General features: G+C 41.4%; 1 protein-coding gene across 1 annotated transcript in view; it reads right to left on the bottom strand.

Moving 5' to 3' along the window:
- The window catches only part of prex1 (phosphatidylinositol-3,4,5-trisphosphate-dependent Rac exchange factor 1), an 80006-nt gene extending 52138 nt beyond the window's left edge, over nucleotides 1-27868 (bottom strand). Inside the window, exons 1-6 of the mRNA XM_084552553.1 lie at nucleotides 27452-27868; nucleotides 11905-11970; nucleotides 11345-11467; nucleotides 4043-4147; nucleotides 409-510; nucleotides 51-212 (exon numbers count right to left, since the gene is read on the bottom strand). Coding sequence (XP_084408679.1) covers nucleotides 51-212; nucleotides 409-510; nucleotides 4043-4147; nucleotides 11345-11467; nucleotides 11905-11970; nucleotides 27452-27595 — 702 coding nt within the window. The 5' untranslated portion in view covers nucleotides 27596-27868. The remainder of the gene's footprint in view (nucleotides 1-50; nucleotides 213-408; nucleotides 511-4042; nucleotides 4148-11344; nucleotides 11468-11904; nucleotides 11971-27451) is intronic.
- Between the last annotated feature and the right edge of the window lie 44 nt (nucleotides 27869-27912).

The following is a 27912-nucleotide window of genomic DNA, read 5'->3' as shown; positions in this document are numbered from 1 at the left end:
CACCTTTCTACCACTCTCATTCTTTTTAACTCCGTCCTTCTTGCTCTCACCTCCCAGCCCTCAATGTGGGACTGCAGCTGCTCTAGAGCCTCCAGCTTCTCCATTTGTCTCTTGGTCTCATTGATGTTGGAGCAGACAGCCTTCATGGCCTGCAGAGCCTCCTCCACGGCTGGATAATCTGTGTGCTTCTTAGGAGTCCTCTTCAGCAGTTCCTACATAGTGGAAAGAGGGGTGTGCTGAGCTTTAAAACTGTACAATTACCAGAAGCAGGCATTTAAAAATGTTCAGTCTTAGCGGAAGTCAAGTAATGTGACCTTTATTAGCAATGTTTCCCCCAATGCTAGAAGGTGGGAGGGTTTCATTTTGAGATAGCATGAGCAGGTTGGTATTATTGTTTGATAACAGTACCTTCAGCAGCAGAGGGTACTTGCAAATCCTCTGAATGGGAGTAAGGAGGTATCCCTCCAGGGGAATATCTGTGCTTTTTTTCCCTCCGAGTAGCATACAGTGCTTAAGAAGAAAGAACAACAAAGATTATTACAAAACCATGTACAAACGTATAACTATATCAACACACATAAAGTGAAGGGGCATGCGTGCATGCAAACAGACAGACAGAGGCCAGCAGGTTTAAAAATTCTTCTGGACAACAGGGAAAATGCAAATAAGGTAGAGAAGAAAAAGTGCTGGTGTGTCCAGTTTTGTTTTTGTTTGCTTAACTTCCTGTTAGCAAGTAAGTTTCCAAAGTAAGCAAATATCCACGGTGCTGTGTCAAGTTACCAGAAGAAACTGAATTAATGTGCATCTTGGTTCGGATACAAAGAAGAAGAGTATATTTAATTGTTTCCTAAAAGCTTTATAAAGCCAACTTTAACATCGCTTCCATTCAGTCGTGGTTTGCTGAACCTGAAGTCGATCTATATGAGTGTCAAGGTGCAGAAGAATAAACTGTTTCTCTGTTTGTCTCAGAGTTTCAAGTATGGTGTTATGTATGTGAACTGAGACATCCTTTACATGCAAAAAAAGCAACTGTGCTTTGAATATTTTACTGCCTTTTAAATGGAATTATAGAGTTAGTACCAAAAAAACATTTTCAAATTTCAAAACTTTTGTTTTTTTTAAGACATGATTATATTTTTATTAGTCTCTTACTTCTTTAAGCAATTATACCTTGAAACTGCAGTTTATAGATTTACTATAACTATTCCATTTACCCTTCATTTATTTATTCATGTAATTACATTGTTACAGTACATGAACTCAGTGTGCATACCCTCTTAGTTTGGGATGGAATAAAGACTCAGTCAAGAACTCTTCCAAATTGTGCGATCCATTAGACCTGTACGCCTTGCCTCTGAGTTTATCAGTTTTATCATGCCCGCGCATGGTATTCTGACAGTTGTGATTTCAAACTTATGTGTCCACTTTGCCGGAAACTTTTAACAAGATGGAGTCACGGTGGAGAGGAAAAACAGTGCAAGGCGTGACTGCTCCGCAAAACAACACACAGCACTTGTTCAGTTGCAGTGTCTGTAAAAATTATTTCAAGTAAGGGTGGAAGTAAAGAAATATGCTGAAGCATCTTTCTTTGCAACATGGGCTTGAATTCCGGGAATGTCATGTACTTGACACTCTTCTGCTTCTCATGGAAGCAGCATGTGTTACTGAGGGATCCTGTGTTATATAACATTAGCCCCATGCAGGCAGACTTGGCACATGGCCTTGGTAAATGGTAAATGGCCTTGCTTTTATATAGCGCTTTTCTACCTATTGGCACTCAAAGCGCTTTACAGTCATAGACACATCCACCCATTCGCTCACACACATTCACACACCAGTGCCACGCACTGGGAGCAACTGGGAGTTCAGTGTCTTGCTCAAGGACACTTCGGCATGTGGCACATTCCGGGGATCGAACCGCTAACCCTCTGGTTCGTGGACAACCCGCTCTACCTACTGAGCCACAGCCGCCCCACATGGTTGCTTGAACAAAGAAAATCTAAAAGGAAATGAACACTGTATAAATGTTCTCTCTTTTCATCCAACACAGATGACAACAGACAAACTGTTGTTATGATTAGCTTGACAATCAGGTCCTGGCCTGCAGAAACTGATCAGGAATCTATAGGGGAACTAATAAAATTTAAAAAAATTAATGGATAATGGCACTGGCAAAATTTTAATCTTATTGTCAGTATTCCAATTGTTTTGGGCAAGTCCGAACCATTACATCTGTAATGGGCTGAAATGCACTGATCAAGTCACTAAAAAAAAAAAAAATAGAGCTTTTTTTTGCATATAGCATTTATAGTGAATAATAATTGTAATAACTGTACATTTCACTGCTCGGAATCCAAAAGGAATGGTGGTGCTTATTTAATTCTATAGTTGTAAATGTACCATGTTTCTTCAATTTGGCCACTGATGAACCCTCAAAAATATCCTTTGCCTTTTAACAAAAACCTCTGAAATGTGTCCCCAAAGCCCAGACTTGAGCATTAAGAAAATGCCCCCAAGAACCAGTTGAAAGGAGGGGTTTTCTCAGAAGTGGAGGGGAGTTACAGTTACAGTCATGGTTTCTGTATGCCTTGTATTTTGCTGAAACGCAGCCTGTCAGTTTACGATGAGCTCATGGGATGGGATGAAAGATCAAAAGCAGCCATGCAGATAAACCACTTGAGTGTTCTCCAGTGGGAAGGAAGACAGCAGATCAGTTTAGAACATTAGAATTGTACGGCAACTCCTTTCAAGTCTACGCAGCGCAGGAGAAGCTGGTGGGGATCACGCAGCATTTTAGATTTAAAAAAAAAAAAAAGAAAAAATGCAAACTTTGGAACTCTGCATTCCTTGTGCATTCATCTCGTCTCCATTTCTCGCCCTCACCACACGTTTCCAGAAGCCAGCGGCAATACATTTACACTGCCGTTAATTACTAAGATTTGCTATGACTCCACTCTTCTTCTGTTCTCTTCTGCCACTTCAACATATAGTTCCTTGAACAGAGGAAGTTTGCCCTTTTTATATCCTGATGAATCAGTTTCTATTTTGCTGGTTGTTGCTACACAAAACCCGAAAGCTAGTCCAGTATTTGAGATTATACTGAGCAGGTCTGTCAAGAGTTTTAATACATAACCAGATGTTGTGCAGTGATTTTATTTTGGAAGCATCAATGTCACGTAAGACCTAACCTATTAACCGCTGCATGACTGGGCCAGGGGGAGAGCAAAAAGCCAAAGCACACAGTAACACCCTGATCCCTCTGTTTCCAGTGCTGTGGGTCAGAATAATGCCATGGAAGCAAACCATCAGGCAGTGACAAACGTGGGGCCTCAGATCTCCTGGCCAGTCCCAGAAAAGGCTGCCAACACTCCACAGCTGGCTGGCCCACAATCTGCAGATGATTTCATTGGCTGGGCCCCCGCTCAAAGGCCCCGTCACCATTGAGTTCATTGTCTGGGGCCCAAAGGTTTGGGTGTCAAAACACGGAAACAGCTGGCAGCGGAAACACTACAAGCGCAACAATATACAAAAGTGACCTTGATGGTGGCTGCATCCTGTCCGGGCAGGAAGAACCTTCTGACCTTGCTCGGGTTTCTGCCTTTTATTCAAGTGTTAACATGGAAAAGGAGGTGATATGATGGAAGGAAATAGGAGGATGAGGATGAAAGAAAGAAATAAGGCCCACAGGAGGAAAGAACTGTAGGGCAAAGGAAGGAGGCAGAAAAAGATGCCAGGAAGAAAATGGTGAGAGGATTCCGTGGAAATTAGTGCAGCTACTACTAAAGAATAAATGTACATATACACCCATCAACATTAAAACCACTGACAGGAGAAGTAAATAACATCTTGTCTTCAATTGTCAGAGCATCTTGTGACAATTCAATGTTCTGCTGGGAAACTTTTGAACCTGGCAGCACCCACCTAGACCAGACCAGGCACCCCCACCCCATAGCAATGATCAAGTATCTGTGAGATGCACTGGAACAAGACTGACGGTCCATGAGGGTACATGAAGGGCCCAAGAAGAACTGTGATGTCTCACCAGTAGGAAGGTCCTGATGTTGGGGATCTTGTTCAGCTCCATGAGGAGCCGCAAAGCCTTCTCATGGTTGCTGCAGTACTCGCCGTATACGGAAAATCTCTCCCTCTGCAAAAACAAACAAAAAAAAAAAAAACACAACACAAGTCAGCACTGCACTCCAGGGACTTGATGGCATTTTTAGTAGCTACTTTTAGGCTTGAGGAATACACTGAGACAGCTGACAGGAGAAAGTTTGACAATGGAGAGGAGAGCTCAAGGAGACAGCTCCAGATTGGTTTAACAGTCTAACAAGATTCAGTTGTATTATAAGAGAGCAGAATGGAGGATAACCTCTCTGTCTTGACTGTTCATAACAGAATAATGGCTGGGAGATCTGAACTAGTCACTCTTGTTCAACTGTCAGGCTTTCAAACTGTGCAGCTGTGAATGCTGGTCTGCGCAAACACTGACAGAAAGCTGCAGGTGTCATTTTTATGTAATAAATTTCATGAGTTTTATACTGTAAACATACAGAATATCACCCTTCAGAGCCACTCTATCTCTTTTCTGTCGTAATGTAAATACTTGAGCTAAAGGTGCGACTGTAATAACTCTTATCTCTCAGGTGGCCTGAAGTAAAGTGACTGATGAGCCAATTCATCAAGGAAAAGGAGACATATCTGATATAATGTCTCCCGACCAAATCTCCTAATGAGTGTATCTGACATTAGACATCTATTCCACTTACTCTCATCCTTGTATTCATACTTGGTTAAAGAGATATTTTGCAAGCTAATATTCTTGACACAGTTTTATAATTTGCTGTGCTTGTTTGTTCTGAGGGTTTCAGGCTCTGGGTTCTGTAAAGCATCTTGATACAATTTAGTTTGTTATTGGCATTGTACTATATGAATATAACTGAACAGAAACATTGAACTGAACTGTATTCTGCTGAATTATGTTGCTGGCTACAAACTAGTCTGACCCATTCAAGAGCTCCTCGAATGGACTCGTTTCCAGAGTTGGGAAGTCATTTTTCTCACTTCATGTGCTTTTAAGTTGGAATGTGGAAACAGCCCCATGAACAATATTAGCGGTATTACCACTATTATCTTCGCTCTGAACATTTTAACAGCATGTTGGCACCTGTTCCCATTTCTTGTGCAACAATGAAGCACAAAGGAGGAGCTATGACACACAATTAATGTCAAACACATGCATGTTAATCATAGAAACATCTGGATTTGCACAAAATTATGGCAATAAAAAGGTTCAGGTTAGTGCTGGTTACGTCCGCCATTCTCTGTACACATATATTCGCAAACAGTACATATTAATATTAATAATATTACAACTAGACTTTTCTTCTCTGGGGCTTTTCAACTTTCTGACTCCAGCTTGGGGCTGTTCAGGTGGATTTTCCAGATAATAAGTTACAATATTAGAAGAAGCAAATACTATGATTAAAATGTCCTCATAGAGTGCATAGAACCAAGTAATATTTAAGTGGGAAATTTGAAATTACACTTTAGAGATACAAACTGGACTATTGTCTTGTACTGTGTATGCATATTTAGCAGATTGTCCAATCAGTGGATGACGAAATGACTATAAATGCACATGAACAGTATGTTCACTGCTGTACCAGAAGAGGAACCTTTGTGTTACTTGAAAATTTTTAGATACAGCTGTACTACTTGAATAAATGTACTATAGTTATTTTGAAGACTACTTTCACTCTTAATGCACTTAATGTACCTGTTTTTAAAAAGAAGCAGCACTTTTACATTGGGCTACTCCACCCACCTCTGATCATGTAAGAGTGTAACTGCAACAACTTCTGTCTCTCAGAAAACATTTGAAATCCCTACTTGAACAAATGTACCAACAGTCATCGACATCCTTTGTCACACTTCTCTTTTTCAAACTAGTCAACGTCATAGTGGAAATAAATAAACTGCGTGCCGAGATACAACACTTCCTCTTTTTCTTAGGTGATAGCATGACACTGTGCAGCAAGACTAAACAGCCCCTAATGCATAAATATCCATTCTTTGCAATTTGTAACACAACACCTGGCCCATTGGATATACAGTGTGGCTTAACATGCATTATTGATGCAGAATATTGTATACAACAATATGCACACAGTATCACAGCTGCAGTCAAATTTAGTAGCTTGCTAAAGCCTATTGTGTTTTCTTAACTGTGCTACAGTAATTGGGATGTGAAACCATGAGCCCGGTGGGGTCTAATCTTGAGGTCTAGAAACTGAAACAGCCATTTGAAGCAGCCTAGTAAGTGAAATCCAAAACTGCAGGTGCTTGGACGTCCCTTTCAACCTGCACTGAAAAGCTGTTGCCTGAAGGCTTTACGTTTGAAGCTGGTCTCTTCATAATACTACAAAAGGAATAAACAATATTCAGTCATTGAGATGAAAGAGGATTGTTGAATACTTTTATGGGTTCCAAAAGGTAAAGCAACACCTTAAAAATAACAAACTGTTGCCAAACCAGCATCCTGTGCTGGCACGGATGTGCAAAAGACGTGTGCGAGTGGTTTTACACCCACACAATCTTCACTACGTACGTTACTGCACAGTGCGTTTTACATGACAACCCAGTGGTGGTGACAGAACAGCCGAACAGCTCTTTTTATAGAACTCTGTCTCCACTTGATCCCTCTCCCTTGACCAGAAGGAGCTGAAAATCTTTTGTGGATGTGAGCAGCACGGTGTAAATGGTGGGCAGTTTCTACCACACGGGCTGAAACACAAACACACCCAAAGCCACGTCTGGCAGCAGATCCCAATCCAAAGCACCACTGGGAGCAGCAGCTGGGCCGGCATATGGCGTGAAACCCCAGAATCTGTCAAACTGACTTAATACGACACACAGTCGGAGGAATCATTTTGCTCTATTTGTTAACACATAGATGAGTCTGATAGTGGCAACAGATTGTGGATACATGCGTAAAGGACTAACCTGTTGTTCTGCCTGTTTGTTCACTCAGATTCATGTATACTTAACACAGCTATTCATCATCGTCTGCACTATTCATTAAATCAACTAAACAAGCTGTGGCTCCTATTCATTACTATCAATAAGGTTTTGTTTACAAAGTAGGTGGGCTTTACCATTGTAGCGCCATATAATAAAAAAGCAGGTTCCCTCATCCATCTCAAAGAAACCACTATGTTAATAAAACATCACTATGCCATAATAGTAAACGCTGAGTGTGACAATCACGCTGGTTCTGACTACGGTCTGTCCTCAGAACCGTGCCAAATGTTACAAATATCAAATATGTGCGTGGGTGCATAACTTGCAATACATCAGACCAGCACAGCCAAGAACTTTGTCTTAAACACGCCCCCACCCTGTTCTGGTTGAAAACACACTTGCCATAGATTTCAATGTAAAATAGCAATGCAAACCAAACCAACAAAAAAGCACCAAAAAATCATAAATGAGGCAAATATCTGTCATAGAACAAGGTAGATACATAGAAAAAACTTTATTTATCCATCTTCAGTCATGTCCCCTTAGTCTTCAGCATCAAGCTGGTTCAATAACTCCAATTAAAGTCCAGAGACGTCATACAGAGACATTTATTTTATCAGTCTGCAGGTAAAGTGAAATATTTTTCCCTCTAAGCCCTGCCCCACAAATAGTATGCATACATTTTAAGTGAACTTGGTCAGTCTATCTTGAGCCATAGCCATTAACTGTTAGTGCCTCACTCCTGGTTTATACTCCCACAAAGGGTCTACACAGAGCCTCTATTGAGGACTACGCCGGTGTAAGAATGTAAGCTGGTGTGCGGAGTTGTGGGCGCTAAACCTAGTCTGCAGCTAGTCTTCTTTGTTGAGTTTCTCTGTGAACTTTAAAGAATGATGATTGGAACTGAGCGGCTAATGCTGGAGCTGAAGTTAAGAAATTTACATCAGTAGTTGCTTTTACCGAAAAGCCTGCTACACAGGTAAAAATAGGTCATCACATCACCCCAAGTGTGTCCAAAGACAAAGACTCCTGATGAGTCTAACAATGCACTAAAAAGTATTGTTATTCTATAACAAAGGGGCTGGATGATGTTCTTGATTTACATGATATACACATGTGGATCTTGTATCTTGTAGCAGCTCTATTTTTTGTTGGAAAGAATATTAATTTCTGAATATTTTATTTTTTATCTTTAGAAAGTAACTGATGAAAATGACAATAGCACACGGTTTGAACAGGCTAAAATGTGAACAAGAAAGTTCAGCACAGTGACTTTAAAATCTTTTAAATCTTACTTTTCAGTTGGTTGCTATTCATTAAACCAGTAAGCTAATTTCTTCCTGTCAACTTTCTCCAATTATTTAGAACTAGCTACAACTACAGTGAACATGCCCAGGCCATATAGTAAACACAGTGACATGATTAATCTGTTCCTACTGACAAAATACATGGATCACCTCACAAATAGAGTATTTGAACATGCTGACTTTCAGGTGTTTAGGAACAAGTAAATGTAGCCACTGCGCACACTTATAATCCTCCTGCATATGTTCAGCAGCTGAACCTAAAATAACCATTTCAGCTCTCAATCACCATCTGCAATTGAACCCTTCCGTTCACAAAAACAGAACGCCTATTCGCAGCTATGTTTACAACTAAAGCCCACTCTAAGGTATTTCCTTTCCTCAGGTGACAACAACTACACAGTCCATGCGGGCAGCCCTAAATTAGCTTATAAATGTAACCAGGGCACAAATGTGAAGCTTTAATTTCTACGGAGGCAATTTAAAACATCAGGGCTACTATGATGGACTGAAAGACATCAGTTGTACCCAGAATAGCTCAAAGACTTTGGTTGTTCCTTTGATAAACACAAGTCTTTATTTGAATTCTTCATCACTGGAATGTTATTCCTGAGGCTATATAAGAGGGCAGTATCACACGCCGAGGAATCACATCAAATCAAAGCATAATGGCTGCAGTTCAGAAAGTTCACAAAACACATAATGACACGACTGTTGCTTTTTGCACGGAGCTCACATATACATTCCCAGAATGAGGGCAAATATTGATGTCTCTGATTTCTCCTTAAGCATGAGTCACTTTTTAACCTTTGCAGAGTTTGAATACCGTGATCTTTAAACAGGGGCTTAACATCCGTGTGCGTGTGTTTGTACACGACTAATGCTCTTTATTTTTTTTTACATCTGCGGCCTCCCAAGCCATCTTGGCAACATCTGACTTTGAATAGCAATGAATCTTCCCTAAATGTGAGTGGCAGACAGTCCTGTGGAACAATGCGGGAGGTTAATCAAATCCCAGTCATGGTGTTGACCTCTGGTCGCGGTCAAGGGCTACGGCTGGAGGGCAACAGACGGAGCCAAGCGATTGGCTGAGAGGTGTCAGTACTGAAGGAGACAAAGGTCATGGTTTGGTGAGGGAAGTGTAATAGATACGCAGTAACAAAAGGCGGTGTGTGGGAAGCGCAGTGCCTCTACAGAAAGACACACAAACACAGTGGCACATTTTTCAGACTACTCTACAATATTAAGAAATCCAGCGAAAAGGGGGCACAAAACCAATACTTTTAATTTATTTTTTGCAGGATCAATAGATTGTTGGTTTGGGATTTTTTTCAGGCATTTGTTGTCAGCAAATATATAAAACCAGTCTTTTCCTTTTTCCTTTGCAATTATTTGTAGGCTGCAGAATTTCAAACCTAAGGAAGCTGATTTCTGTTGGTGTGATAAGTAAAATGTCCTGCACATCATTATTATGAGAAATAATGATTTAGAACACCAAAACAATGACAAACCAAGAGAGGTACTGTGTGTCAGCAATTAGAAAATGTCTCTGGACTGTGAATTGTGATTATTTTTTCTGAAAATATATAGACTCACTAATCCATTAATTCCATTAACAGAAATATAATAAATTGTTTTCTTTAAACGAAGCTTAACTGTATATATTTGTGTTTGTATTATGACATTATAATTGAGAACCCAATCAAGATATTACTTTACAAATCATAGAAATGATAGGATTATTTTTACTTTTATCACTATGACTCATCATCATACCATAAACTGTTATGTATTAAAATAGTGGCTTGAGTCACTAAGCTTGATTTCCTCTCATGGTATTGAATTAATGTCAGGTAAACTGGAATTTCAAATACGCTGACAACATTCTTTTCTAACTAATGGCCTCATATAGAAATCAAAGCATTTGCTGCTTCCCTATTACCCGTGCAGTGTTCTTTCAGTATTTCCCAGTCTGACCACAGAGCGATGGAAAGAAAAACACGCTGAGTTCCTCTAATCAATTCTCCGCACTGACAGCCTGAATGAGCGTGACAGCTCGCACATGTGTGAAGATACACTTTGATGAGCTAATTCAGCCATTATCTACAGAGGTGATTAAATGTCATTCACAACTCGTGAACGTAGAGGACAGATAGTGACTGATTGTGTAATGTCTTCTCCACAAAGAGTTGATGTCTTTCATAAAAGGTTGGAGGTTTTTTAAGGTACAGTGATGTTTCAAAATCTGCTGTGGAAACTGTAATGGAGTCAGTAGAGGAGTGAGTAAAATAATGACAGAATTGTGGCTCTAATATTTTTTTTAAAAAAAATGCTTCTCAGAAATTAAATCTCCAGTCTGTAATCTTCTAGCTGGATACCTGGCTGGTGTATTTTTGCCTTAGTGAAAGTGAACTAAGGATGGTTTATCACAGAGAGACAAACGGAGAGCGAGAGAAGGAGCTAGAGACTGAGTGCTACCAGCAGCAGCATTGTCCCCTCGCTGAGCGACACACCATGTCTTCCTCCCGGACACAGACCCCTCTTTGTTTGTTCCTCAGGGGCCAAATGAGTTCAAACAGAGGGGAGATGGGTGGCTGGGGTGGGGTGGGGTGGTGTGCAATTGGTGTGGAGTCGCAGAACGGAGAGGAATCTCTGTTTAGAGGGATGGAGCATCTAAAGAAGGCAGTGGTAGCTCAGACCCATGAAGAGCGATGGAAGGAAGTGAGAGTCTTTTGCCTGACAGGATGCAGGAAAGGAAAGGGGGTGGTCTGTCAGAGTGTGTTGGTGAATGGAGTGACCAGAAGATGGGGGGGGGGGGGGGTCATGTGAGAAAGAGAGAATGAAGGGGTATTTTCACAGCAGGCTTTGCACGCTTTCCCTGCATCTGTGGTTACGGGTACCCCATGAAAAGAGTTTGTGTGTGTTTCTGCACGGAAGGAGAATCCATGCATGCAAGCACATGTGTGCCCATGTGCATGTCTGCTGCTTTTTTGTGTGTGTGAGTGTCATGCACTTACAAACTGGAGGAACACATGTCCCAGTGCATGCTGAGGGTGGGGTTCAGGCTGCAGACTGGTCTCCACAGCAGACAACACCTCCTTGTGCAACTCCAGGATGTCCTCAATATTTGAAAACAATATCTATACACAAAAGGATGATGTAAAGGGACACAAAGGAAGGAAGAGATGAAGAGGATGGGTGGGAAGAAGAGGAGGAAAAGAGCAAGGAAGTGACCCAGAGAGGAACACAGAGGGAAATGAACATAAACACGTGTTTGAATATGTCATATGAGCATCTGTGTACAGAAAATGTTTTTTTTTTAATCAATCATTATTTGCAGGGTGATGCTGTGGTCACACTACTGGAAAAAAGCCAACAGGTTATTTTCAATGGAAGATGGTGACGTGACGCCACAAACAACTAATATGTGGTGTATTACAGTTATTCTGGTCTCAACTTTTTCCTGTGACACTTTAGATCACCACGTTTGGCCCTTTAGTAACTTTTTTCACCCGTAGTGTGAACATAGCATTAGTTTTTATTGCACACAAAAAAAGCATTCAAAAGCTAGGCATACCTTCACATGTTCAGGTGAGAGACACTGTTGGTCATCTGCAGTTTGTCTGATTCTGTGCAAAAAGGCCTGAGGACGAAACAGAAACAAATGAGATTTAAAATAAGCTCTGTTCTTCGTTGTTAATACAGAAGAGGACTGAAGCTTTTTCATCAGTGAGAGTCAGATTTATGCCTCTTCGTACATGAGTGGTCTGGAAGCAGAAGCCCAGGTTCCTTCTACTGATTATTTTAAATGTAGGATATATATGCTTCTTGTCTTGAGGAAACAAATACAGCACATGTTGCAACACCTATACATGACATGTAAAGCTATGTATAAATAAACACATGCCTTTGAGCAACAGACAGTCACAAGTACATTCCGCAGCATTGCCTTTTATGGTTCCGAGACAGACATGTCACTGTTGTTTCACTGTCCCCTCTCTCTATGACAACACATGAAGTTTTCAGAATGCTGTGGCATTTAAAGCTCACTGTATGGATCTTCCGTAGAGAAATCTGATGCACTTGAGCATTTATCTATAAGACATCAGCAAAATAGCCACTTCATTGTTGCAGCATCCTCACACACCGCTTCACCAAAGACGGTCATGACAGGCTCACGTCAAGTTGAGCTTTGCTTAAATGGTGGAGTTCAGTTGGTGCGTGCGTGTGTGTGTGTGTGGTGTGCGCGTATGTTCATGCCTGCCAATCAGAATCCTGACTTGGAAAAAAGAATGGTGCGGAGAAGAGAAGTGAATCTGCAAACAGCTTCTTTTATTCTCTCTTCCCCATTTCTCTGTCTATCACACTGTCTGACAGGCTTAACCTGCCCCGTCTGTCTGCCACATCTCCAGATACCAGTACTGTCTTGAAGAGAGAGGGATAGAGGAAAGGAGATCTGTATCCCCTAAGTGACGAATAAAACTCTACTCCCGAAACCTTCTTCATCTGGCAGACTCCTTCTGTTGTGTCTGCCTGCATTTGAGTCTGAAAATTGATAGTATGCCATGTGGATCAACGGTGTTACAAAGGAAAGGAACACTGAGTTCTACGATTAAGGTCCAATGACAGTGAAAATTATTACAAGAGAGGCTACTGCTGTTGTTCTAACCTCTACGCCCTCACCTGTCACTTCAAAGCTATAATAATGCTACTTGTCGCCTCTTCTGTAAAGTTAAAGGGTCAGTGGTTCCAGTACTAGTATTGTCATTGGGTCAGATATCGGATTGGTGTCTTTTAAAACGTCCACACCTGGTAGCGCTTTACAGCAACAACTACGCCTGGCATCATAGAAGCCGGGGTTACAATATGTAACCAACTTTAGTTGTGCCGTTAGATGCCAGTCATGCACCTCCAAGCTAGTTTGCCCAAAGCCTATAAACATAGAAGAAGAAGAAGAAGAAGAAGAAGAAGAAAAGGAAGAAGAAGAAGACAAAGGTAGGTGACACTTGGCTAAAATAATACGTGGTGTATAGAGTTACTATTTTTTACATTTTGACAGAAACAGAGAAGTGGTTATAGACAGGAAATGTGCTTAAACGGGGAGCGAGTGAGATGCAAAACGGGTACAGCAAGCCGGGGGTCAAACACGACACTTTTAGTCCATGCGATAAGTATTCCTTATTTATCTACATTAGTCATATTGCTAAATGCATTTGTTTTTTGCATTAGTGTTCATTTTCAGTGCAGCAAATGGATTAACTCAGCAAGCAGTAAAAACACTTAAGAATATGGCCATACATTGCCTGTCTACATGGCTAGGTATCAGTAGATTTAAGCAAGGAGAAGGCATCTGTTTTGTAATTTGGGTCGATTTCTGTAATTTAGTCACACATAACATAAGCCTGCTGGCTTACTTACGGTAAGTCACTGCACTGTAATGAAAGACTGACACTTGTAATCACACGTTTGCTCTAAAGATAGATCTCGGCAAACCAGGCAGTAAGCAGCAATTTTATAATTTCCTCAGAGGCCGAAGAGTTTTAAGGTAGATTGTCTACATTATTTTAATCTTTACTAGCTTTTACTGGCTTATTTTGTACCAAAAAAAGCAAATGTACTTAGCAGTGGGCTGTGACTTTACTAATTAAGACCAATATTAAAGGGAAGCAGAAGTTGTCATGTTCTCGACTGGTTTTGGGAGGGAGCTGATTGTGCTTGAGGCGTATACTAATTAAATCTCCCATATGGCAACTTGTACCGCAGCCACACTGGAGGAATCACTCATGTGAGAGATTGATCCCCAGCAGGAGAGACGGAAAGAGGAAGGAAACTGGGCTTTTCCTTGGTGGCTTTAAGACAGGGGAAAGTAGAGGGAGGGAGGGAGGGTACAGACGTGAGCAAAGAAGGCAAAGGATGAAAACATTATCGACACCCTTAGACAGCTACCATCGAGGCAGGATTCGCTTCTTAGACAAATGTGCCACACAGATGTGGTGATAGGAGGATCAGCGGGAAGGATGGTGGGAAGAGGCAACAAAGAGTTCCTTTCAGTTCAGGTCTCCCCCCACAAAGCAGCCAGACTCACCCAGGGTTGTATTGGCTGTCTTCATTGTTCCATCACAAAGCACACAGGTTTATTTGGAGAGAAAACTGGAAGCTTTCACTGTCTGTCCACCATGATGACTGAGACATGGACTTCAGCAGAGCCAGAGTCAAGGACAGCACAGAGAATAAACAGAGCATGCACACTAAACATGTCTGAGTTTACTTAAATTCTAAATCTTAGCAGTCTGTACTGTCCTGAGTCTATGCTAAGAGACAACAACAGAAACCTGTAGCAAAATAAGGTACTATGGGTGGAACTGGAAAGATATTGACATTTGATGGACAGCAGTTCATTGTGCTTGGAAAGCCAAGCATCATAATTGGGCAATCTGCAGCCTGGGTTGATTTTCATATTCAGCTATTTTTTGAATCTTTTACAGTAACTTCTTGCCAGCAGAACTGACAAGCCAGTGATACTTTGCAGAAGTTAGACCAATTTAAACCGGATTTGTTTTGACTTCCTCAGCGATCTAAATCTGTAACTTGGTATGCGACAGGTTACCAGCGCTCACGAGCTATAAGTGGCTTTTGTTAACATGTAGCGATTGGTTATTTGCCAGTGTGAAAAAAAACCCCCAAAAAAAACTGCCAATCATTTTCACTGGTTTGCTAACACAAAAGACGCAGAAATGATTTCACCTTCATGTAACCCTCATGCATCATTTGCATTGATAGGATAATACCTCTGAGCACACTGACATTAAGATATTCAGATATGGATATTAATAGAGCCATCTTTCTACAGTGTGTTGCTAGCCAGTTGTTATTGGAAAGAAAATCAATTATGAGAAACACAGTAGTCATGACAAACACTCTAACTCTGCTCTACCCACTGGATGCAGTTGTTAAGATAATTACTTCTTAGTCGACGTGCTGAGAGGCAGCAGTATGCGGCTGATGGTCCTTGTTTACTTTCATATCTCCATCTCAGGTGACCTTTTCTGCCTCTTTTCTGACATCAGCACGTTGTCATCCGTGAGCCGAGTGTGCATGAATAATAACAGCTCGGTCTACATTAGCTCAAATGAGCACACCTATCTGAAATCTGAATCAGCTTCAGGCTGTTCCTGACCACAACTGAGTATGGATTTGATGTAGATGAAATAGGAGATGATTATGTTTTGAAAGCAGACTGCCTCATGCAAACTGCAATGCTTGAAATGATGGATAAAATGCAGCTACGTACAATATATATAATTATACATTGTATTTTATAGCCTTTCCTGTGCAGGTTTTCCCTCACAGTAGACTATGTGAGTAAGGTGCCTTTTTACCCTACAGCAGCTAAAAATAGCAATGACATCAATCAATGCGGTAACAATAGATGGTCAGATGGGACACAAATTCATTTTTTGATACTCCTGGACTCATAATAATGATTCACTGACTCAGGGAGGGCCTCAGCTGCAGAACGGAGCACAACAAAGATATTGCACACGATGGTCTCTTGCCACAGGGGTGATGGGCTGTTAGGGGAAACTGCTCATGATGCAATCCCACAGGAGTCTAGCAGCAAAACCATGAGGCTCCTTGACAAACCACAAAGTAGCTGTCAAGTACAACACTAATGCAGAATTATACCACTATTAAATTATTGATATTTCAATATGGTAAATCCAGGAAACTCTAACATCCTGCACAAAGGAAGTAGCTGAGAGCAACTTAAATATCTAAAATACTTCCTATTACCAGCTGAAGAACACTATATGGTTAGAAAAATACATCTGTGGCCACTCTATTTTCACTTGTACACCTGCCATAAGCTTTAATTTTCTAAGTGAATTTAAAGCAAGAAAGAACAGATAAGGCCATCTTCCTTTCTCAAGTGACATTGGGCAGTGCATATACTGTGTATTCTTCCATATCCTTGGCCTTTAGTCAGGTTCCATTCATAACAGAAATGCCTTCTGAAGATCACTATTAAGTCCTGACAGCAATAAGCAGGTATTAGCAAAATGTCACCGGTTATTAAAATTTCTTGGCTTGGTCTCTGTGCGTGTACCTGACAGAGCTACAGCAGTAGAGCTGTATTCATATGCTATTATTCAAATGTTCAAGACTAAAGCTACAGTTGTGTAAATCAGCAACTTATTACAGCAGCCAAAGAGATGAAGGTCCTATGCCTTAAATAAGCAGACTCAAAGATCTCACTCAAACCATAAGAACGTCTCTAAATGACCCAGAGTTCCCAGAAACAAGACCGTTAGCTTTGTATAGCACACTAGCTTTTTGTTGGCATTTTGACAGTTCCACACCCCTTCCTTTGCGCTCACTTACTGCTCTACATGGGTGTTTTCACACTTGAACCTACAATAGGTTCTTCTGGACTTAAGGCAGTCTGGCACAAGAGCTCCATGCTATTTATATTTTTTGAATATTTTTTTGTATTATTCAAATGTCTAGACTCAGGTTTATGCTTATTAAACCAACAACAAAAACGGATGTCTTATATGTGCTTAAAAAAAAAAAAAAAAACACTTTCGGGTCCACAGGAAATGTCGACAACAGTGATCATAGTTCAGATGATCGCAAAATGGAAATACCACAGCCCACAGAAAGTGGGCACGTGTGGTGTAAGTATGCATTGCTCATCTGGAAGTGGTTCTGCATTATGACTGACAGGTGTCAAAAATGTCCATATAAACCAATACACTGTTCTTAACGAAAATGCTGTCAAGGATGCATGTTGCAATATCTAGTTTCTATCCACACAGGATTCTCGTGCAACAGAAGACATCACTTCTCCTCCCAAACAACACGAAGACATTCTTGTTTAAAGAGAATGTGACTGAGATGAAGTAAGGTCAGGGGATCCCATCAAGCCAACTCAGTGTCCTTTCTTTTGCAACAATTTATGTGCAAGAAAAATTGAAAACAAGTTAAAAAGCCCCATACTGCAACAGAAGAAGTGTGCACGCACACCCGTGTTTGTGTGGCATGCAAACAGGAAGTGAAAACAGAGCAATGGCACAGAACAAAAGACAATGCTTTTTTTTTTTTTTTTTTTAGAGACACCCGAATCAATGACAAGAATTTTGTTTCTTTTTAAGGAGATAGGTAGTAGTTCGACACAGGAGGGCAAGAAAATAAACAGTCTGCAGAATGAAGCAGTGTCTCTAAACACAAAAGCAGCAGATGTCCTTTCTGGACAGGAAGTGTAACTTTTGTGAAAAGGAAGTATATGACGTTCGACTGGCTACTAACTCAGCAGTGTTCTAAGTAAAGTCTCGCAGCTTTGTGCTAGCATGAACCCAAAATGTAACAAACAAATAAATCTCACTGTGCTCTAAACACTGGAAATAATCTAAATTGTGCTTTTACCAAACATCTGGATTGTAATGGCTCTATGTTGTCTATGTTTTAAGGCAGTAACAATTACACAGTGGCTAAATGATGAGGTTTATCAGAGCGAGGAGGGGCCAGACAGGAAGGTGTGAAGATATAGATGGACCATATGCTGGTGTGGGCTCAGTGTCCGCTCCATTGGACAGTGAGTAAGAGGCCTGCTGCCTTCACGTCTGCCCTGTCTGTTTCTGAAAAGGAACCTGCCACTAATCAAGCTACTTAGCATGACTTGACATTAACTTTATCTTTGTGAGTGTCTTCGTAAAGTTCATTAATGTGAAATGAGATGAATATATGTCTGTTTACAAGGCAGAAACAGTAAATATGAAAAACTGTTTCTTATCATCTTATTGGTAGCAGGGGATGTTCTCTTAAGGGTCACTCATAGTCAGGACTCAGAGTTAATTTTCATGTTTATCCTTTTATTAAACACAGACTAATGGGAAAGAGGGAAGCACCATCCTATGCACATCATTGCTTTACTTTCTAAATATTAAATTTGATTATCTCTATTAAAAACACTTGAGCAGCTTCTCCACAATTAGATGTCAATGAAAGGAAGGCTGGGACATTTTTCTGTTTGCCCATGGCTACATCAGCATTCAGCAACAATGCTGGGCCATCTCACTCAATTCAGATATTTCACAGGAGACCCCGTATATCAAGAACAAGCTAAAACACTTGTCAAGGTTTTTCCAGTGGGCCCTGAGAGCCCCTTTTCAATTCGCTGTGGTTCCCACACCTACTGAAACCCTCAAACAGAATCACAGATCCCCAGATTCAGGACATTTCTATGCCAGTTCTCAGGTCACCAGCCTCAAACTCTCTACCCCTCCTTATCCAAGAGAAAACAACAACAAGCTAAAAACAATGCATCCATTAAGCGTCTCTCTTTTTGGAAAGAGGATTGGGATGGCGAGCCACAAAGGGAGACAGGGCAGTTTTGGAGAGGGAGCGGGGCCATTTTGGGGTCGACATGGCATGAAATTGAATAAATAAATGAAGAAATCCCCTCTTTGTGGCCTGAGTGCAGCAGAGCCAGAGAATGGCCCGTGGCGTTGCCACAATGAGGAACCCCAGCAAACCTTAGCAGACTTCTTTCTCTCTCAAGCCGTAATTCACATCTTTCCCCAGTCCTCCAAAAGCTCCCTCAGCTCCCCTTCACCCTCCAACCAGTCCCTTGCTGTCTTCCAAGAGAAACCCTTTTTGGCAGAGCCAATCACCAAAACACAAAGTCTTCTTTGAGCCTTGTCCAATTTTTTTTCTCCCCATCTCACTCACTTCCGCTTTGAAGGACTTTAAACTTCAGGGTTCTTTGAGCTGCTCACATGGGTGGAATCTAAACCCTACAGGGGATGAGACACTGTCTCAATGACACAAGACAGACAGACAACACTGGACCAGAGACTTCCTGACTAAGACTGCCTTTTTTACTAAGCTCACATTAGCTGGTTTCATTAATGAATGAATTACACATGGTGAACTAGAATTTATAATAGCAACTAAGGTGACAAATCTCTAAGCCTGAATCTGGAGGATCATGATATAGTTGCTTTTAACTATTGGTGCCTCACGTATCCTGCGACCATTTAGAATATCGGTTGTGCGCCACATCAGAAATGAACGTTATACACATGTAATATCAGTTTCAAACAACAGTAATGGTACAGGCAGTATGGAGATGTGTTGTGTAAAGTGGAAAGTTTCAAACATCCTTGGCAAAAAAACTGGTGAGAGATCAGTGTCATTTAAGAAGATGCAAGAGTAAAATTGGAAAATAACGAGGACTGTACCAGTAGTGCATGTGGTCCACCAGTCATCAGACCTGTAAACTGGTTACGGAATTTTGCCAATCATGAAATGAGATAAATTTTCCACAAAATATATCTACAAATATAAAAGAAGAAAACAACCTTTATAGCCACACATTTGTACTAAAATTAGATTTCACCACTGCTAGAATTCAGTCCTTATCATTTCTGTGCTTCCCTAGCATTGCGGTCATGTCGGCATGATATATGCCATAGGTCACTTTCACTATCTCCATGTATGCTCATACTTTCACACAGGTCTCATGTTATTATGTTCTGTAAATATTTTTTATGACATTGTTAATTTTTCAGGTTGTGTAATGTAAGTATACAAACAAAAGACAGAGAAGCACACATCATCTCGTATTCATTTACTAGGGAAATGGCAACAGAAACCGGTTTAAATGCACTAAATATTAGAGCAAACAATTCAGACTTGCACATCTGTTGGTTGTCTTATTGTAGCACCATTTATGTTCTATGCTGCTGAAATGACATATTGTCAGGACGAGACATTGATCAGCACAGGTTTATCTACGAGTCCTTTTTCTAAGTGGCTTCCTTGTTGAGGGGTGACATGTGGTGATCTGTAGAGAACATCTTGGACCAGATTGCGGAGGCCATCTGGACGCATGCTTTTTGGTGTCGACAGACGTCGGGATCACAAACTGGATCAGTGTGGTGAGTGTGGTGAAGAGCTAGCCATCAGGGACGGGCGAAGCTTCCAAGCACAGACCAAAGACCAGCTACAGAGAAAAGATGTCGCACAGCTGGTCATTTTAACTGAAACTCCATGATACCTGTTCACTTGTTTGCTTTCATGTTTACGGCATAACCAAGCAAAACCAAACTCAGAGTGCCACATCTGACATTCAGCTGGGAAAACATAAACCGTCTGCACAGACAGGAGGAGGAGATGAAGTGGTGGCTGAAAACCAAATGAATGCCTTACACTACACAATAATGGTCATTTTGCAAAGTATGGAGGGAGGTCATGGATATCCCCCACTGGTCCTGACTCAAACAGTATTTATCAAACTGACAGAGAACATCATCTAATGAAGCTCTTTCTGTCTGACAATGTATTTTCTCCGAAAACACTTATGCAACTGACCTATATAATCTCTCAACTTCTCATTGCAGCTGCCACAAATGCAACTCACTGCCAGAAGTGGAAATTAACATTTAGTTTCCACTTCTGGAAGTGATACTTCCAGGTTCATTTTGATTCACAGCATTCCACTTTAGTGTAAACAGAAAGTTCAGAAGACTGAGAGTGAAAGTCAAATTATGAGTCACACATGATCAAATGAGAACAGCAGACCTGGCAAAATCCACATTAAAACAAGGAGAACATTCTCTTTTTGTTTTTTAGTCAATTCTATCATGTAAAGAGTCTGGTAAATTACAGCTGGAAGAAAAACTTCAAGAAAATGAAAACAGACTGTGATAATTTGTCGAAATGTGGTACAACTTCCCAAAAGGTTTCCTGTCAACAAGTAGGAACAAAATCATCACAGTAATTGCTCATGAATGTATGACTCAAGTCTTTCATAATGCCATGTTCGTTGGCAAAAATGTCACCACAAAGAACAAAATGCCAAAATAAATGCCCTCTAGCAACCAGGCCCAAGAATTTGTCTGCTGCTGTCATGAACAGTTAAGACAACACAATGAGGCGCTTCTTTGCTCAGTGGGGTTAAACTCCATAAACAGCAAAAGATCTCCACTAATTGGTTTGTAAATGAAATTATTTACCTTAAAGTTAATGTTTATTAAAGCCTTAAGGCTAATGTCATGCCGAGACACTTTCAGCATAAGCCATCCTTGTTTTGGCTTGAAAAGTTAATCCATGGATGTTCCCACCATGTTTACATTACCACACCACTCTATCAAGGCACCACACGCAGCACAACTGGCATCTTTACACAGAGCAAAGCTTCTTCTGGCAAACTCTACAGACTATATAGTCTTTGAGAGAAAGTAGAAATACTAGGCTGATACTGACAGTAGTAGTAATGAATAATTACTTTACATTTACATGTAATCTGACCCAACAAGACTTTAACATTTACCTAAGGACCAAACATCAAAAGACACAGTAAGCCAAATTTGTCTTGTGGTATTCGGTTAAATAAATACATTTGACTTGTCTTGTAATCTAATCCAGTCTTTATTAAATATCTTTGACATATTCTGTACCCTTAATAAGCTCTGAATTAAGTTGTTCTATAGTTGTTGGTAGTGTGTCATTGGGCATGACCTTTGACCCCGAAAGAAGCCACACATCTGGTTGTACTTGAGAAAACAAACAAACATCGTAAGCCCGCTTCCTCGGTTCGTAAACCAAATAGGAAGCTCTCTTGGGAGAGAGCTTGTGTCAAGTCATTCTGCAGACATGCGTCCACCGTAGCCCTTCACTGTGCATTCAGAAACATGCGGCACAGTTACAGCACCCAGTCTGCTCCCTGAGAAAGTGCATGTCTCAACTTTGTCCAGGTCATGATCTCTGAGGGGACATTACAGATCTCATGTTGCCTGGCTTTTACAATTCAGACCAGGTCACCGGTTGTATCATGTGTCAGGCTGTTGAAAAGAGCAACGCAGAGCCTTTCACATACTCAGTTTTAGTGTTTGCACCAGTAAAAACAGTGCAGTGTCCCAAACAGTCTCTCTGGTATGCATTCCTGATGTAATGCATGATTTTAGGTTTGACATGCTGAAAGATATGGATGTGCTAAGATATGCTGATATAATGCTACTCAACTCTGACATATGCCTTTCTTCTGTGCACACCTCAGCCTGCACGGAACGCACTCCTGAAGAGATTCACATCACGTTTTCAAGAGCACAGTGAATTTCCTTCGGGAAATCCATCTGTCTATCTTTCTATCCATCTATCTATCTAACCACTGAAGAGAACTTGTGGAAAATTGTTTGATTCACTGAACACTTACTGTAATCAAAAATTGGTCATGTTCAAATTCATTTCTACTGTACTAATTCACAGCTGTTAAGAATCTGTCATAAGAACACACAAAGAAGGCAATGTGTATGTGGCCTTGTTTTTATTCACTTCAGGGGGCCAAATTTTCATGGAATACTTGTATATTGTGTTGTGTGTACAGCCAAAAGGGCAACAACTAGAATCTGTTAAGACTTGGTTTTCCGGTAAACGGGACAGTACAGTTATGGTTAGGGTAAGTTTAGATGATTAGAAGGGTAAGACCTAAGGGGCTAGGGAATGCATAATGCCAATGGAAAATCCTTTCAAAGATAGAAACAGTGTGTGCGTTTGTGTGTGTTTTAACATCATGCCTGTGGGTGCAACAGTGGTTTAGACTTGTTAACTTGAATTCTTAAAATTCCTGCTGCGGTATTATGCTTCAAAGAAAAAAATGGCTTATCAACACACATGTGACTACAAAAACCACGCAGATTAAGAAACTGACATTTACTCCCATTACATTGTAATGTCTTAGTCTGGCAGTCTACTAGGCACTAACTGTCCAGGGTAAGATGGAAGGGTGCACACTGGAAACTTAAGGCATCATTTACATCATACCACTAACCTGGCCATGGTGCTTAAACTACAGCACAATTGATTTAACACTAGGCTAGAATATTTGTTTCACTGACTTCAGCATCTGAAGGCTTGATTAACTTGAAATGAGACTCCAATCTCCCAAGTCTGAAGCAGGAGAGAGTTTAAAGCCCAGTAATAATAGAACCCCTCACAAAGCCTCAGCAGTCTGTCACAGTAACTGTTCTACCTGCTGTTCAAACTCTACAGGCAGCCCCCCCCCCCCATCCTTGCTATATATGTGACGTGTGCCTGTCTTCATATGACTTCAGCGTGGCTGAGGCTGCAATGAGTTGAAACCACCAGCGTTGTGGCCAAGATGAGAGTTACAGTCTTAAGCTATTTATACGCCCTGGCCCAGAGAAATTCAATGCCGGTCTTTCCCACCGAGTGGGGAGAGGCCGGAGAGATGGAGCAGACAAAAAAAAGGAAAGAGGTAGACACAAGCTTCAGCTTGTAGAGGAAGCCAAACGCTTGCCTCCTGCATGTGTGTTTTCTTGGGCATAATGTGTTGTGTGTTTATGTGTGAGCTTGTACACATGTCATCCTGTCTGCTTAGCCAAACTTGTCAACCTGTAGAAAAATCATCAAAGAAGAGAAAGAGGTTTGGAAAAAAACTGCAGCTGATTAATTGTATGTGCAGTAATACACCAAATCACACTTTCATTTAGCCACACAAACACACACTAGCATTAGAGGAGTAATCTCACTTGTGTGTGGCCCAAAGCAAAGGTCAAAGAAGGCAGGACTTCCAGATGTTTCCTATTATCGAGACCTTCCTGGTCACCCTACTCTTTTCTGTCTCTGACTTCTCAGCATAAAGAAGGAAAGTCAAAAAGCTGACTAATTTATTGGCCACACATTTCCACTGTTGTGTTTGCTGGACAGGATTCACCAAGACATGGGTCAGTGTGGTCAGTCTGGTTTTGAAGGAAAATCCCTACCAGGTATGACTCCATTGACCGGGAAAACCCAGTTTCCTGGAGTAAATCAACAAAACACTGCCCTGAAGAAAATCCCCACAAATCTGTGGCACTAAGAACAACTGACACACAAACAAGAGAATGTGTTGCACCAAAGGCTTGAAGAGAGCAGCTATCGCCGCACACTCGCAAATGAAAAGAGATCAGCCTGTTTAAATGAGACTGCTACTCTAAAAGTTAATAGAAAGAGAATTGCAATGATAACACTGAGCAAAATGAATCCTGTAATCCCTCTTTTCACACTCCCAACCCCCTTCTCACCTCTAGTCCTCCCACCATCCTGACATGCTTCCCTCTAGCCCACTGGATGAGCTCGTTGGCGCTGGTAATTGCCAGGGGATGAGTGACATGCATAATGGCTTGAATAGCCAAAGCCGGATAACCATCTCTTTTGTGTGTCAGTGCAATTGCAGCGATTGAGGCGCGATGCTGCGCAGGGGTTTAAGATCCAGAAGGTAGAGGAAGAGCACAAAGGGAGGTGGAAAATAAATCAGCGATAAGGAGGCAGAGAGTGATGGGGGCGAGCTGCCATTCAATCAGCTACTGTTCAGTTTCTATCATGGATATGATTAAAAAGAACAAAGCCATTAGGTGGCCACAGAAAAGTTGAGGGGCAGTAGCATCAGTAAATCTGTAAGCTTCACAAATACACAGCACCCAATGTTTTTAGTCGCTGGGGGCAGTTCACGTCACAAGGAAAAAAACCTCAGCCCCTCTAGCTCTTTTCCTGTCTTCATGTACATCCACAACACACATAAACATACCACACGTGCTTGGTTAGCTGTCAACGGGCATTCTGGGAAATGAAGGCATCAAGTCACTGAGAAATAGTGGAAAAAATGAACTTCTCATCACAAAACGGCTCATTAAATAATCAGAAGATTCTACAACATACAGTGGTTCCAACTACATATTCCCAACCTGCCCACCCCCATCCTGAACCATTTTATATCTTTACTGAAACCATATGTCCTGAGCTCCCACAGCCAGACTCCCCTTATCAACACCACAGTGAGCTGCATGGTGACAAAGCCCTGGCCCCTGCTGAGGGAAGGGGAGCAGGATCGGCTGGACTCTAGACAGAGAACATGGGAGGTGGGGGGGGTAAGGATTGGCAGCGGTGGTGGAGACTGATGTTTCTTTGCTCTTTATGCTTTGTTAAATGTAAGCCCCTAAGCCACAAATAGAGATTCATTTGACACCTGTTCACATAGCGTATATGTACTAATATATATTAGGAAAAATTATTGCATTCGAATAAAACCACTATGCACTAAATCATAGCATGATCAAGTTTTTTTGTTTGTTTTTTTATATGTGCAACTAAGCTACTGTGACCAAGCAACTTCCCTTGTGACAATCGGTGGAATTAATTCAACATAAACTGAACATTGTAACATATTCTGTATTATAAGAAAGGATAGGGTAGATCTCTAATGTAGAACTGACTGTTCTTTTTGTTTCATCAACCATGACTTGATGCTGCATACATGCATATATTCGACCTTATTTGTTGTCACATATGAGCACATTCACTCACTTGTGTTTGTTATCGAGAGAAGATCTATGTGATGACTTTGAAAATGTGGGCAAAATCTTGATATCCATTTGAAATAAAGGGGATTCTGGGAAACTGATAACAGAACATCCCTCAAGCCTGGCAACATTGCTCGCCCCTTAACATACACCCTGCGGTTTAAATCAAAAGATGCCGGTTCATGTGATGACAGGGACGAGCACTGCAGAGGGCACTGGCAGTGACAGCTTTCAGATGGTCACAGGAAAAAAAGCTCCCAGAATTCTCTGATAAGTCTGCGGGGCTTCCTCATTATCACTACTCCCGGAACTGGGTTTGAGGGGGAGGAGGAGGTCAACGCATGTCCCTCTGCTGCCTGGCCGGTCTTGCAACAGTAGATAAGGCTCGACTGGCTCTTGTGTAACTGAGAGGAAGCATTAGCGTGAATTTAAATCCATTCAATCAGACCAGGATTGGGCTGGACACATCGTGGCAAAGTTAAAATACTTGAGTGTAAATATGAGAATGTGTCACATCGCCAATTTTTAGATCAGTTACTATCTGTGTGACACTTTGCTGCAGCAGATCGTCCTCCGCAGATGAACAGAATTATTTCGAGCTCTTTGAGGAAGTCCCTTAGCATGTGACAGCACAGAGGAAAGAGGGAACCAAGACCAAGTTTGACAGATATAATGTTGAAATCATGATACTGTTTGAGAAAGTTTAAAATAAAAAACAATCTGTGCTTGTCTTTGAGTCAGTAGGGTGCCACGTTTTTTAGTTTTGTTGCTAACCATGACATTTGACCTTGTTGCGGTGGGGGTGGCAAAAGAGGTTTGTAATAGAAAAAAAACCAGCAGTGACATTAAAAGAGGTTGGAGCTGACCACAGACTGATTAAAACATCAGCCGGAGGCAGGAGCCACCTGCACTGCACAAGCACTAGAGACGACAAGGCAGGAGACGAGGGGAGGAAAAGGACAATGTAACACGACAAGGGGAAGTGACAGACCGAACAGTCTCCTGGAGGTGGGAGCCACCTACACTGGCACGGTGCTGATGGCTGAAAGGAGTGTGCAAAATTACCAGGACATTCATTTATCAGACAGCTGATGGTCAATGAGTGAATAAGCAACAGTGCTGAAATGGTTTCTCTGTCTGGGGGAAAAAAAAAAAGGAGGCGTGGTGGCTTTGAATGCTCATATGCGTGAAGTGAGCTTTAACACACAATGAGGAGGTGTGAAAGAATGATGGCCCTAGCACCTCGGACCATGTGAAAAAAAACACTTCATCACAAATAAATGTTTGATATAATTTCAGTGTTTTCACTGACGGCATCAGGGCTGCTGAGAGACAGCAAGTTAGAGGCAGGCATCTCAGAGGAAAGCTGTCAAAAAACACCGAAGAAAGCCACGCTGTAGGCTACAGCAAATAACTGTCTAGCCTGTAGACTATTTTCTGTTTATATATAACAACACGGGATTTACGATACGAGCAAACCATCTCCCCGGCTGGATGCAAACCTAATACAAACTGATCATGGTTTATCCTCTTATTATTTTCCATTTATGCTGGATATATATGCCGGAATTAAAAACCGAACTATGCCATTTGATAAAATTCCACTAGTTATCTAATACAACGCTCTTGAGCTGAGCAAATTAAATAGCAAGGTTAAATTGAAATATTTATGACTGGAGTTTGGTGAGCAACGCTCAGCTACTGTCCAACCCGAGAGTGGAGAGCGAGCGTGATCAGCGTGAGGGGTAATGTCAAACTTACCGACTGAAGGAAAAGCAGCGTCCGGACATAATCCTTCTCGGTGTTCAGTATTTCGTTTAAAACGCACAGCCTGAGCCGCTGCTGCCGGTCCGAGTCCTTGGCGGCATGGATACCGTTCTCGTGATGCCTGTCGTCCTCTTCCATGGTGGTAAAACTCAACCCTCAGAAAGGCTGCTCACTGCAGAAAAACTCTTCTTCTCTAAAGTATCCACTCTGAGCGCTGGCTTCGTTGCTTTAGTCCATTTTGCAGTACGGCAAGTTTTCCCAAAACCTCGCAAAAGCGGTGATGCGCCAAAACGCACCACACGCTGAAAATAAAGTTGACCGAAAGTAGCGAACAACAAGCAAGAGAGACTGAACGTGTCGTCGCTGCACCAGCTGAGCGGGAGCTAGGTATCAGAGCACAAGAGACGGAGTAAGAGGAGGGACCCACTGACACGCAAACACACACACACACACAC

This window comes from Chelon labrosus (genome assembly GCF_963514085.1).
Source record: "Chelon labrosus genome assembly, chromosome: 10".
NCBI classification, from domain to species: domain Eukaryota; kingdom Metazoa; phylum Chordata; class Actinopteri; order Mugiliformes; family Mugilidae; genus Chelon; species Chelon labrosus.
The sequence above is the reverse complement of the archived record's forward strand: the minus strand, read 5'-3'. Positions and strand labels throughout refer to the sequence as shown.